This window comes from Haliaeetus albicilla, chromosome 22 (assembly GCF_947461875.1).
Source record: "Haliaeetus albicilla chromosome 22, bHalAlb1.1, whole genome shotgun sequence".
Lineage (NCBI taxonomy): Eukaryota > Metazoa > Chordata > Aves > Accipitriformes > Accipitridae > Haliaeetus > Haliaeetus albicilla.
The window spans coordinates 4,429,621-4,440,461 of record NC_091504.1 but is presented as its reverse complement, the minus strand read 5'-3'; the positions used below and the strand labels follow the sequence as shown (position 1 = coordinate 4,440,461).

General features: G+C 48.0%; 1 protein-coding gene and 1 long non-coding RNA gene across 2 annotated transcripts in view; both read right to left on the bottom strand.

The window, feature by feature from the left end:
- LOC138690402 (uncharacterized) overlaps positions 1–7,224 on the bottom strand; it is a 110,014-nt gene extending 102,790 nt beyond the window's left edge. The window contains exons 1-2 of the long non-coding RNA XR_011329247.1: positions 7,148–7,224; positions 6,212–6,321 (exon numbers count right to left, since the gene is read on the bottom strand). This is a non-coding gene — a long non-coding RNA (uncharacterized lncRNA). The remainder of the gene's footprint in view (positions 1–6,211; positions 6,322–7,147) is intronic.
- Positions 442–4,866, bottom strand: LOC138690400 (electroneutral sodium bicarbonate exchanger 1-like). The gene is made up of 6 exons (XM_069809348.1): positions 4,548–4,866; positions 3,712–3,825; positions 3,212–3,373; positions 2,339–2,590; positions 1,460–1,528; positions 442–916 (listed from the first exon to the last, which is right to left on the bottom strand). Exons 1-6 carry the CDS (start codon positions 4,767–4,769, stop codon positions 458–460), a joined length of 1,278 nt encoding a protein of 425 aa, XP_069665449.1. The 5' UTR covers positions 4,770–4,866; the 3' UTR covers positions 442–457.
- Positions 7,225–10,841: the final 3,617 nt, after the last annotated feature.

The following is a 10,841-nucleotide window of genomic DNA, read 5'->3' as shown; positions in this document are numbered from 1 at the left end:
ACCTGTGTCATGGTTTGTTACTCTCTCTCCCCTCATTTTAAAGAGGAAAGCCAATGAAGCGGGAGCGTGGTGGCAAGCACTTCTTGTTCTCAACTGAAGCCTTTTTCTCCCTGCTCTCTGTTCATTTGAGACTACACTCATTTCTTGACCCTCCTACTTGCCTTCCACATCCTCACCCCCAACACTTCCCTCAGTCTGCTCTCCTCAGACTCAGCTTTGCGACTGTGGATGGAGGCTGCCCAGGCTTAAAAGAGACTCCTATCTCACACGTGCCAACACCTCACGCATCTGATCTGCAAAGTACTGCACAGATAGTAACTCATCTTCTTCCAAGCTTCTTTTATCTTCTTCCACGTACGCTTCCTACGTTGTTGCCCCAGCCTATTGGGATCTATTTCGATTGAGTGCTGATCTTCCCCCAACGTTTCCAGACAAGCTGAAAGAGAAACAGGCAATCTCACAGCCCGACGGAGATGTCCAGCCCCGAGGACCCAGCAAGCCTTACCTCTTCTTCTTCTCCAGCTTCATTTCTGGCATCGTCCAACTTCTTCTTCCTTTCTGGCATAAGGTCATCCAGAAAGCTGAGCTCTCGCTTTGAGAAGCAGAAATCCATCGCTTTCCGGACAAAGACGAGAGCCAAAACCTTCGCGAGTAAGAGGGAAGATGCGGTGAGCTCAGAGACGATGCCACCTCTCACTCCAACGCTGCAAACACCCCGCTGCCGAGCGGCGGCAGCTCTTACCATCATGGGAAAGATGATGGCGGCACGGGACACCTTGATGGTCCAGAGCAGGACGAGGCAGGTCAGCTGGATCACCGTGAACAAATGCACCTTTCGCAAGGGCACGTGCCGCAGGTAGATGAAATCTGGCTGGTGTTTCGCCGGCATCCAAAACAGCTTCAAGCGATCAAAGAACTGCAAAATAAAAGGGAAAGGTTGCCACCTTGGGACTGCGGCAAGGTTCTGGCCCTCTCGAGACGGGGAGGCAGTTTGCAGCATCTCGCTTGCCGTCAGAAATCCTGGATCCCACCGTGTTCCTCCTGGGAGCAGCACCCATTTTCCCTTCGCTCCATCTATCAACCGGCTTGCCCCCGAGAGCTGCCCACCAAACGGCAACTATTCCATGCCATTCCATTAGTAGCATTTCTCGGCCCACTGAATCCCCCAAGCGAGGATTTCCACCAGTGGTAGAAACTGCCTTCCCTTTGCACTGAATTCCCCCGCTTTCACGTAACCAAACACTGACCTGCCCTAAACCCTGAAACAGAGAGCGCTGAACTTGCCTGGTCCTCCCAGCCCTATATACCTCCTGTGCCTCCACCAATCTTTTGCTTACACAAAAGACTTTCATTGCTTGCTCTGCGAGAAGTTTTTCCCATGCCACTGCTTTTTTCCCTGCTGCTACGGAGACAAAATACCAGGGAGCCAACACGCTGCACGCTGTAAAAGAGTCCGTACCTGAATTCCTCTGAGCGACGACACACCCATGTAGAGAAAGGCCCCATAAAGCACAGGCATTGGTATAAACTGGGGGCGGGGGGAGAAAGAAAAAAAAAAAAGAATGCAATCGTTTCTTTTTCTATATTGCATTTTCAGTATTAGCACCCTCTTCCACAGGCACTGCCTAAAATTGCTTGAAGCTTTCCAGCTTCCGTTCAGGCTTAGAGATGGGTCAGATTTTAACCATTAAAGATTTTGTGCGCACGAGTGAGCTAAGGCTCTGCTTTAGGCTGAACTTTGGAGTTACCTCTCCTCAGAATAATCCTATTTTCCAGAAAGCTTGGAGGAAAATAGGCGATTTCACCCGTGCTGCCCTATGCCGCAGTCCGTGGCAGCAGAAAAACACTTCTGCCTATTCTTGGGGCAACAGGCAAAGGCCGCAGGCCTCCTTTTAGCCTAGAGACGAGATTACTTTGTGGGAGGAACGTGCAAGGAAGCCCACGGGGATGACCTCAGTGTGTTTAGCTCCTGGGAATGGCTGCTCCGGGGCATTTGGGCAGCAAATTGCAGCCAGTAAAGGGCTGCCTGTTTGAAAGAGAGCAGATGTGCTGGTCTGAATATGCTCAACTGTAACCCATAAACATGGGCGGGCCTGAAAGACACCCGAAAATTCAAGCAGTTGCGTTGCTCGCTCGCCTCGAGCACACCAAACGGGGGCCTGAAGGGCTGCAAAGCCTAACCGAGGCTGGTTCCCACCGTGGGTCGAGCCCCAAGGGTTGGGATCACCTCCTCCTCCTCCGCTCCACAACTAACTCCTCAGGCCTGCAGAGAGGGGGCTGGTTTTCTGTAACCTCCAACAAGCTCGCGGTTGTTGGGTGGTTTGCATTTTCCTCTCACCTTTAACACGGAAGTGAAGAAGACGGAGCAGCCCATGAGCACAAAGATCAGCAAGCCAGTGACTCTCTGCTCTCGTATCCCCAGAAACTTGGGTTGTTCTCCTGGAGCTGAGCAGTCAGACTCTACTTTGAGGCTATTCACGTGGGTGATGGACAGGACGGTCACAGCCACAAACCAGGGCAGCCCCATCACAGAGCACACCCCGAGCATCACGGCCACCACAAAAAGGTCCAGGTGGTACCCGCATCCTTTCTGCAGGCAGGAAAACAAGAAACAGAGCATCCCATAGCACAAGAGCAAGGAGAACGTCGCAAGGCAGACTCAAACCCTGCTCGAGCACAAGTCAACTTCTTCAGAATTTAAAACAAGAAATGGAAACAATAAGGGTGTATGCAGGCTTTGCACACGCACCTGGCATGAAAATCTGGCAGGAGTTCAGACGCAAGGGATATGGGGAGCTTGTGCGATACATACTTCTCCAAAAAAAAAAAACCACCCCACAACCCAAAACCACCAAACCATTTTTTTCACTCACAAAGAAAATTCTACCACTTGCAAGGAAGGCGTGACTCTGAGTTATCCCTGGCAGCGCATCAAAACAATTCATTCCCCGCACCTGCTGCTGCTGCCATTTTAAAACAAAAAGGCGCTTCTATATTGCTCCAAGATTAATTTGCTCCTCCAAAAGGTTGCTCATCTGAACTGCCCTGTCACTTGCTCCCTGCATCATCGTTAATCCAGGAGAGCATCCTGCCACGCAGCCTGGCCTTGTCCCAAACCAATGCCTTCAGAAAGCATCGGGAATAAGAGCTTCTCCCCAGACCTGCAGCCCAGAAGGGGCTGGGGCTGGCGTCATCTCTCGCAGGCCCTTACCTTCAGCTTGTGCTCCTTCCTGTTCACAATAACGGCACTGATCTGCTGGTCCATGAATATCAAGATGGTGCAGAGCAGAGCTGGGACGAGCGCAGCCAACACTGTCCACCAAGGGTTGGGTCCTATGGGGTTGATGAACCACCCGCGGTCGTCTCTGGTAGGCTGCAACAAAGCCCACACGTCAGCATCGTCTCCCAGCCCAGGCACTCCACTGGCTTTCATTTTCCCCTCCCTCCCTGTGTCAGAGCACCTCCCAGCCCTGGCTTCACGTCCCCCTCTCCCGTGGGCTTCAGCAGTGCCGGTGTCCTCTTTGCAAGCACCTCTAGATACTTCTCCTGTAGGTATCTAGTTTTGGGGCCATCTTCTCGGTTCCAGGAGGAAGCAAGGCACTTGGAGGTGGAAGAGGAGATGCTCACACCCCCAGCATCTCCTCCAGACTCAGCCCTGCCCCGCCCCGGCATCACCTTGTGGCACCCCCACATGCCAAAACACCCCAGTACCTTGAACGCATGGGGGACCTGGAGCTTCGGCGATGGGATCCCAGCCACAAAGTCAAGGAGCACCATGATGACGATGGTGAGGAAGACAGCAAAGTCGCTCACTGTGGACCGTACCTGGGGCAAGAAACCAGAGGTGAAAGGGGCATGGCAAACAGGGCCGTAACGTGAGATGCCAGAGTTGCAGACATCCACAACATTAAGGCTGGTTAACCAAATCCCACCACCCCTCTGAGCACATGCAGCCTGATCCCTTGCTTAGATACTGTTGCTGTGTTTGTCCCTGTGACATCTGGTGTCAGACAATAAAAAAAGCTTAATTAGGCGGACAAGGGTTGGTTTAAGTCAAAACCTAAAAATAATAATAATAATAATAATAATATTAAAAATAAGAAAACAGATGTCTGCCACTACAGCTACACTCACAGCTACAATGGCAACAAGGCACTGAGGCATCCTTTAGTCCTCAAAAGGAAGCTCCTCATTCGAATCTACTTTCCGCTCGAGCACATAATGCGCAGAAGGTAGGGAAAAAAAACCAAAACCCCAACCCCCAAAACTTTGGGAAACCTGACTTCCTACTACCTGAGGAGGAAAAATAAAAAAAAAAAAAAAAAAAATCTTCAATCTGGGGCAGGTCACGAGGCAGGTTGGAAATGCTACGATGATTCTGCACTCATGGAAATGAGTGCGGGACGTCCAAGCTCTTGGAGAGCTTGGCCTGCAAGGCCAACGTTTCCCAGCTTGACCAAGGCGGGGCAAATACTGCTTAGTGCTCCAGGAAAGCCATTTTGGGAAACGAGTGTGGAGATGGATGCTGGCCACCATCTTCTACTTACTCTGGTTGGAAAGTAGCGGCTGGTTTTAAACTTCTTCAAGAAGCCTGACAGGGCAAAGGTGGCGAAGAAGAGGATGCAGCACCAGAGGAACACGTCAGGCGTGTAGGGGCCGTCGCATCCACAGGCAGGTCCTTGAAACTCCCCACGCAAATACCGACATTCCTGGAGAGACAGAGCATCAGGACACAAAGGCAGTGCACGTGCGGCAGGGAAACCTCGCATAGCTAGGGGGTTTTGAGGACCTCGGTCCAAGATCCATGACCCTGTAACTGCTCCTGCCAATGGAGATTTATATTTAATGAGCAGCAGCAGCTGAACAAGTGACACATCGAACTACAGAGCGGAGAAATGAGACGTGAGGGGACGCCATACCACACACCCTCGGCACATCCTCTGCCTGCCATTCGAGCAATCATGGCTAAAGAAGACACCAGAGGGGAAGGAAACACTGGAAACTCTTGGGGATAGAGAGAGAGGCAAGAGGGAAGGAGGGCTAAAGACAACCATGGCAGGAAAGGAGGAGAAGAGACAAATCGTCCCTTCCCAGGGGAGGGCTCGCAGAACCTGGCCAAGAGGGGATGAAGGCCACCGTAAGAGCCTGCCGCCCTAGGCCCGGGCTCTGCTTCCAGCAACAACAGCCTGAGAGGCTGCTCAGACATGCAAAGTTATGCATGTACCTACAGACAGCACTGAATGAGAAAGCAAGGCCTGGGGGGAGCATTTCCCCTCTGCTCAGGGCTGCTGAGGCCAGTCTGTGTGCTCCGTCCAGACTAGGCTCCCCAGGACAAGACTGGGACTCACTGGGGTGAGCCCAGCAAAGGGCCACAAAGAGGATGAAGGGACTGGAGCGCTCTTCGTATGTGGAGAGGCTGGGAGAGCTGGGACTGTTCAGCCTGGAGAAGGCTCAGGGGCTCTTATCAATGTACACCTGATGGGAGGGAATGAAGAAGAGGGAGCCGGGCTCTCCTCAGCAGCGCCTTCTGGCGGGACAAGAGGCAAAGGGCACAAACTGCAAAACACGAAATTAAAGCTGAACACAAGAAAAAACTTTGACAGCAACTGTGGTCGAGCACTGCAACCGCTTGCCTACAGAAGTTGTGGCGTCTCCACCCTTGTAGCCCACTCAAAACCTGAGGGGACACGTCCTGGGCAACCTGCTCTGGGTGACCCTGCTTGAGCAGGAGGGCTTGGACTCGATGATTGATATCAAAGGTCCCGAGAACCTCAGTGGTTCTGTGAAAGCCACAGACAGAGATCTCTGCCTCAAGCCCAGAGGCAGCAGTCATCAGCCGACTCAGAGGAACAGGCTGGGAGGCAGCTAGAAAACTGTTCCCAGTTCCTCCCTTGTCATCCCTGCCTCAGGTGTGCAAGCCAGTGCACCGCTTTGTGGAGCTGCCCAGTTCTCATCCCGCTGTGATTCTGCAGGTAACGTTAACACAGAGGAGTTAGACAGGAAGAGCTCTAGTTAACGGCATGGGAACCTGAAAGCACTGGAGAACTTTTCCCCAAACGTGGGCAATGCTGCTTAGATTCTGTCACCTATGGAAGAGAAGGAAGAAGACAAATGGGCCAAAGGGTTACACAGGAATGAAATATGAGGGAGGTACAAGAGACATCAAAAACATTGATATGTGCCCCGGAAGACTATTTTGTAGTCAACTGACCTGCCCATACCCAACTGTGGGCATGAGGCCTCCGCTCCGACTTCCACTCTTCTCCTCTTCACCGTTTCTTCCACTGCAGCACTTTCTGACACTTCTTTTCTTCTCTTGACCTTCAAAACATTGCAAACTTGGTATTGATAAAATTTGATTTTGACTTTTCTATTTTAGAACAAAAGTCAGACTTAATATACATCCGTGTTTCGCAACATTGTCCAGGCTTATACAACAAAAACCAAAAAATGAGTCAGGAATAAAAGGTAAGCTGCCTTATTCAAACAGAAGGTAAGCACGAGAGGCCATCCAGAGAATTATGCTCAACAGTTTTAAACAAGAACTACTGCTTCCCAGGACATCCTACTTGCTCCATTTTTAGAGGAGGGCCTAGGAACATAATTAGCAGGAACGTAATGCTAGCAGAGAGAGCAGGATTTCCTCTGGGGGAATTTGGACAGGACACCTTCACTAATTCACTCCGTCTTCAGACACTTACCTGTATTGAAAACAAACCCACCCTGAGATCTCACTAAACAACTACTTTCCAAAGAAGCTTAACTTGGTTGTTTTCGACACATACAGCACTTAGGAAACTACTTAATTATTCAGCAATATTGACCTCATACAGACTCTCACAGTGAAGAAACCATTTGACAGCTCAGCTCAGACTTGCCGAAAACACATTTAACTGAAGCCAGCACGGCTCTCGTGTCCTCAGGCAGGACTTCATTCAAAGTCCGCTGGAATTGACAGGAAGGTTTCCCTCAACTTGGGTGGTTCTAGGTGAGAATTCACTCCCACCTTACACTGCCTGACTGACACCCAGAAACAGGACAACTACAGCATTGCCTAGATATATATTCTGCTTCTCCAGACTACTTGGAATATCACTTTTTTAAAAAAAAAAACAACACACAAAACAGAACCACACATGCAACTTACAAGCTCATCACTGCCCTTGTTTACTTCTTTACCTGTAACAGAGGTATTATAAAATCTGGTGAATATTTGGTGACTGGACATCCTTTAACCAACTTTATAGTACGTTTTTGCATTGCACTGCACTTCCGGAGAACAAGATAAATGACTTAGAAACAATGCTGGACTTCCATATGATATCTTGAAACTGAAGAACTGCAAATACAGCTCTTTCAGAATTCCTGGCTGTGAATAACACATGCCAGTGGGATGGGGACAATTGCTTTGGACTACTTGTCCATTTGATAAAGGAGACCAGAATATCTACTAAGCCCTCACAAGACAGACCAGCAGCAGCTTCTCCCAGGGACAAATAATCAGAACAGAAAATAGCAAGAAAAAACACTGCTTTCACAACAGAGGAGGTTAAATGCAGAGTCCCACAGAGGTCTCAGCTGGGGCCTGGGGCTCTTCAGGGAGTTCATAGAAAACCTGGAAAATGAGACACTAGGGAGGTGACAACATTTGCTAATTATACAAAAGACATTATTACCATTATTACTATCACTATTCAGAAAAACAAATGCATTCTTTCTTTAGGAAAACAGAAACAAAGGTGTGAAATTCAACGTCAACAAATGTAGTCAAGCACAAGGAAGAAAAACACGTGTTCCATACATATGTACTGGCTCCAGCCTAGCTACTGACATTCAGGAACGAAGGCTGGGAGCCACTGGGCATTGCTTCATAAAAATACTAGCTGAAGAGTCAGCAGTGGGTGAAAAGGCAAAGAGAAATTCCAGACATTTTCAAAAAGCAATACAGGACAAAAGAGAACACGTTGCAATGCTCTATTTCAAATCCATGGTACAGCCATACCGCACGCAGTTTTGCTCCCTCTAATTCAAAGACACAGTGGAGGAAGGGAAAGGGAAAAGCAAGACATAGGTCGTAGATGTTTCCAGACGTTATCCAAACATAACCATAGTGACTTACCACAAGATACGTCGTGCTGAAATAGAGCCGAGTTCTAGATACATCGTGCAAATGTAGGGATAAGGCACAAGGTGGACATTCTCATGTTTGAATCTCATCTTCGATACTCTCTCCCATTTACTCACATCTGAGAACAACGATAAGACTTAAGAACATAGCACTAACATTTCAAAGGAGCAGGAGTCCTCTTGTAAAGCTTCAAGTCATACCACACTGAACGTATATGCAGAAGGGAGCACCTACAATCTGTCAGTATGAACTTGGTGACAAAACACTAGTAACACATTACAAGAAACACTCATCCAGGTGACACTCTCCCATCAGTTGCTTGTATTAGTAGCACTGTGTTTCCTTAACTGTATCTGGCTTCAGTCCTGACATCTTCCCGCAAGAAACAACATGCCAGGCTCTCCCAACCCTGTGAATAAAACCTCATCGGCTTTCCTAACTAAAAAGTAATTCTTTTAAAAATTATTTTTAAAACTGAAAAGGACTAGGATTCACAGGAGTAGCATCATTACATTCACTTCACAGTTCAAAATGGGAGGACAAAAGATAATCGACATGACAAACGCCACAGTTACAGACATTCCTTCCTGGGGGTGCACTTCGCACACCTAGGAGCTCATGCGTGCAAGAACGGGCGACGCCAGGCAGCAGTCTCCTTACATGCCTCTGATCTCAGGAAGAAACAGGTAACACGAATACTTTTACTCCATTTGCTAGCAGAAACTAACATCCTGAGGACCAGAGATGGAGCCCAACATTTGCCTAGATGAAACGCTGACACAATCAGTTCCTTTAAGGGATGAAATTGTTCGTTTGAGTTTGGCTTCAAGGACTCCCACAGCTGGTAATTAACTAAGAGGTATGCTACAGCGAGGAGCCCGACACACACATTGCAGGACAACTCATCACGCCAGGCCTCTGAGCTTGCAGTTCTCCACAGGGTCCGGTGCTGGCTGAGCTGGTGGATGGACTTCCCAGTTCTAGAAATACAAGCTCGTGAATCAAACCCTCCTCAAGCACGCGGGCAAAACTGGCTGCGCTTTAGCGAAGCAAACCAACAAGGAGGCTTCGTTTGTTTGGGTGCCTCCTGTCTGACGATGCTCTGGGCTACTTTCTCTTCCTGGCAGTAACATACCAGCTTCTGACAGAGAAAGAGGATGATCTCGTTCTTGCCTGCTAGGACCAGGGGTGGCAATAATGCAGCCTGCTGAGACTGGAAGGGAATGCCTTGGAGGTGGAAACACGTGGGTGTTCATTACTCCTGGGCACTCGGAATCACGGGAGGTGATGATGCCAAAGGGCCTGATCCGATTCACAAACTGACACACCTTAGGACTGAAGAGGCTTCTCCTTCAACTAACTTACTTTTCTCTGCAACAACAGCCTCAGGAGAGTAACTTCCTCTTAACCCTTTACACTACAGCAACTACAATATTTAATCCTTACGTACCTTACAAGAAAACTACTGCGGTCTTCTCTACTAGTGGGCCAACGCTGCTGCGCCTGTAAGGAGCGCTTTACGTTTTATTAACCTTTTGAAACAATGCACTAGCTTTCCTTGCAATCGCATTACGTGGGCTTCCTGGCACTTTATATATACACGTTCGTTTTCTCTGGCTAAATCAGATTTGGAACACAGGGGTGTCCGTCCGAAAACACTGCAAAACATTCTTTTTACATACATCAGTTCTCTGGTGAAGGCAACAACTGAGGAGGATCTTCAGCTAGTGTAAAACTGCAAAGCTCAAAGGAGTCGTACTCCAGCTGAAGATCTGCGCACTACTAGGCAGGAATGTCGAATTAAGCAATGCCCAACAGATACAAGTCATTGGATCTTTTCTTTTACAAGTAGGAAAGAAAGGGTACACAGAAAGATAGTGAAGTCATCTGTAGAAAACAGATGTAAATCATCAAGATTTCCAAGGATTACTCAGATCGCTTCCTGGAGAGGCCAAAACAAGAAAGGAAGGAAGAATATTAACAAGATAGCCACAATTCCACTGTCAAGTACAGTTTTCAGGCTTGGGAAAAAAACAACATTACAGTTTGCAGGAGTCATGGAAGAGCAGGTTCCAGATATTTTGCTTTTCCTCCTCCCCTTCTTCCCCCCGCTCCCTCCCATCACCTTAGAGCACGCTGCCCTAACAGATTCACAGAAATTGAAGTGAATGAATATCTTAACCCTGAATTAACATGGAAGCATTACTATGGAGAGTGGAGATGTGCTTTTAAATTTAAGAAGTTCTACATTTAAGAAGCCTCCTCCTTGCCAGCACAACACGTGCAGTATTGACCTGTTTCAAAAATAAACATATACCCCTTTTTCTGAATATTGACCCAATTCAGTTACAAAGCAACTGTAATTCAGCCCCAACAAACTCCTGCTTTATAAATGGGAAACTTTTTCTAGTAATACCTTTCAGTATTTTCAAAAGTGAAAAAGAAAAAAAAACCCCAATAATTTTCTGTATCAGTTAAAACCAGCACATTTTCTTCAATAATATTTACAATGCTACTACTATACTCTGAAGATTTGTTTAAACTTAAGTAACAGGAACATTTTTAAGCAGGCAGTATATTGGTCTCATTTCCTCGGGAATGGCAGGGGCTTTCTTCTGTCTCAGGAAGAAGATGACAACAACAGAACTCATCAGCTGTCAGCAAGCTTGGCCACAAAGTAATGGCGTCATTAAAAGAACGTCCCCTGGCTTCC

What these genes read in the sequence shown, in the direction of transcription:
- LOC138690400 (XM_069809348.1), bottom strand. Translation starts at nt 4,769, where the DNA reads ATGCGAGGTTTCCCTGCCGCACGTGCACTGCCTTTGTGTCCTGATGCT. An exon ending in AGGTCCCCCATGCGTTCAAG is followed by an intron (nt 3,374 to 3,711) that starts GTACTGGGGTGT and finishes GCTTTGTTGCAG; the next exon opens with CCTACCAGAGACGACCGCGG. An exon ending in GGAAGGAGCACAAGCTGAAG is followed by an intron (nt 2,591 to 3,211) that starts GTAAGGGCCTGC and finishes TCCTGCCTGCAG; the next exon opens with AAAGGATGCGGGTACCACCT.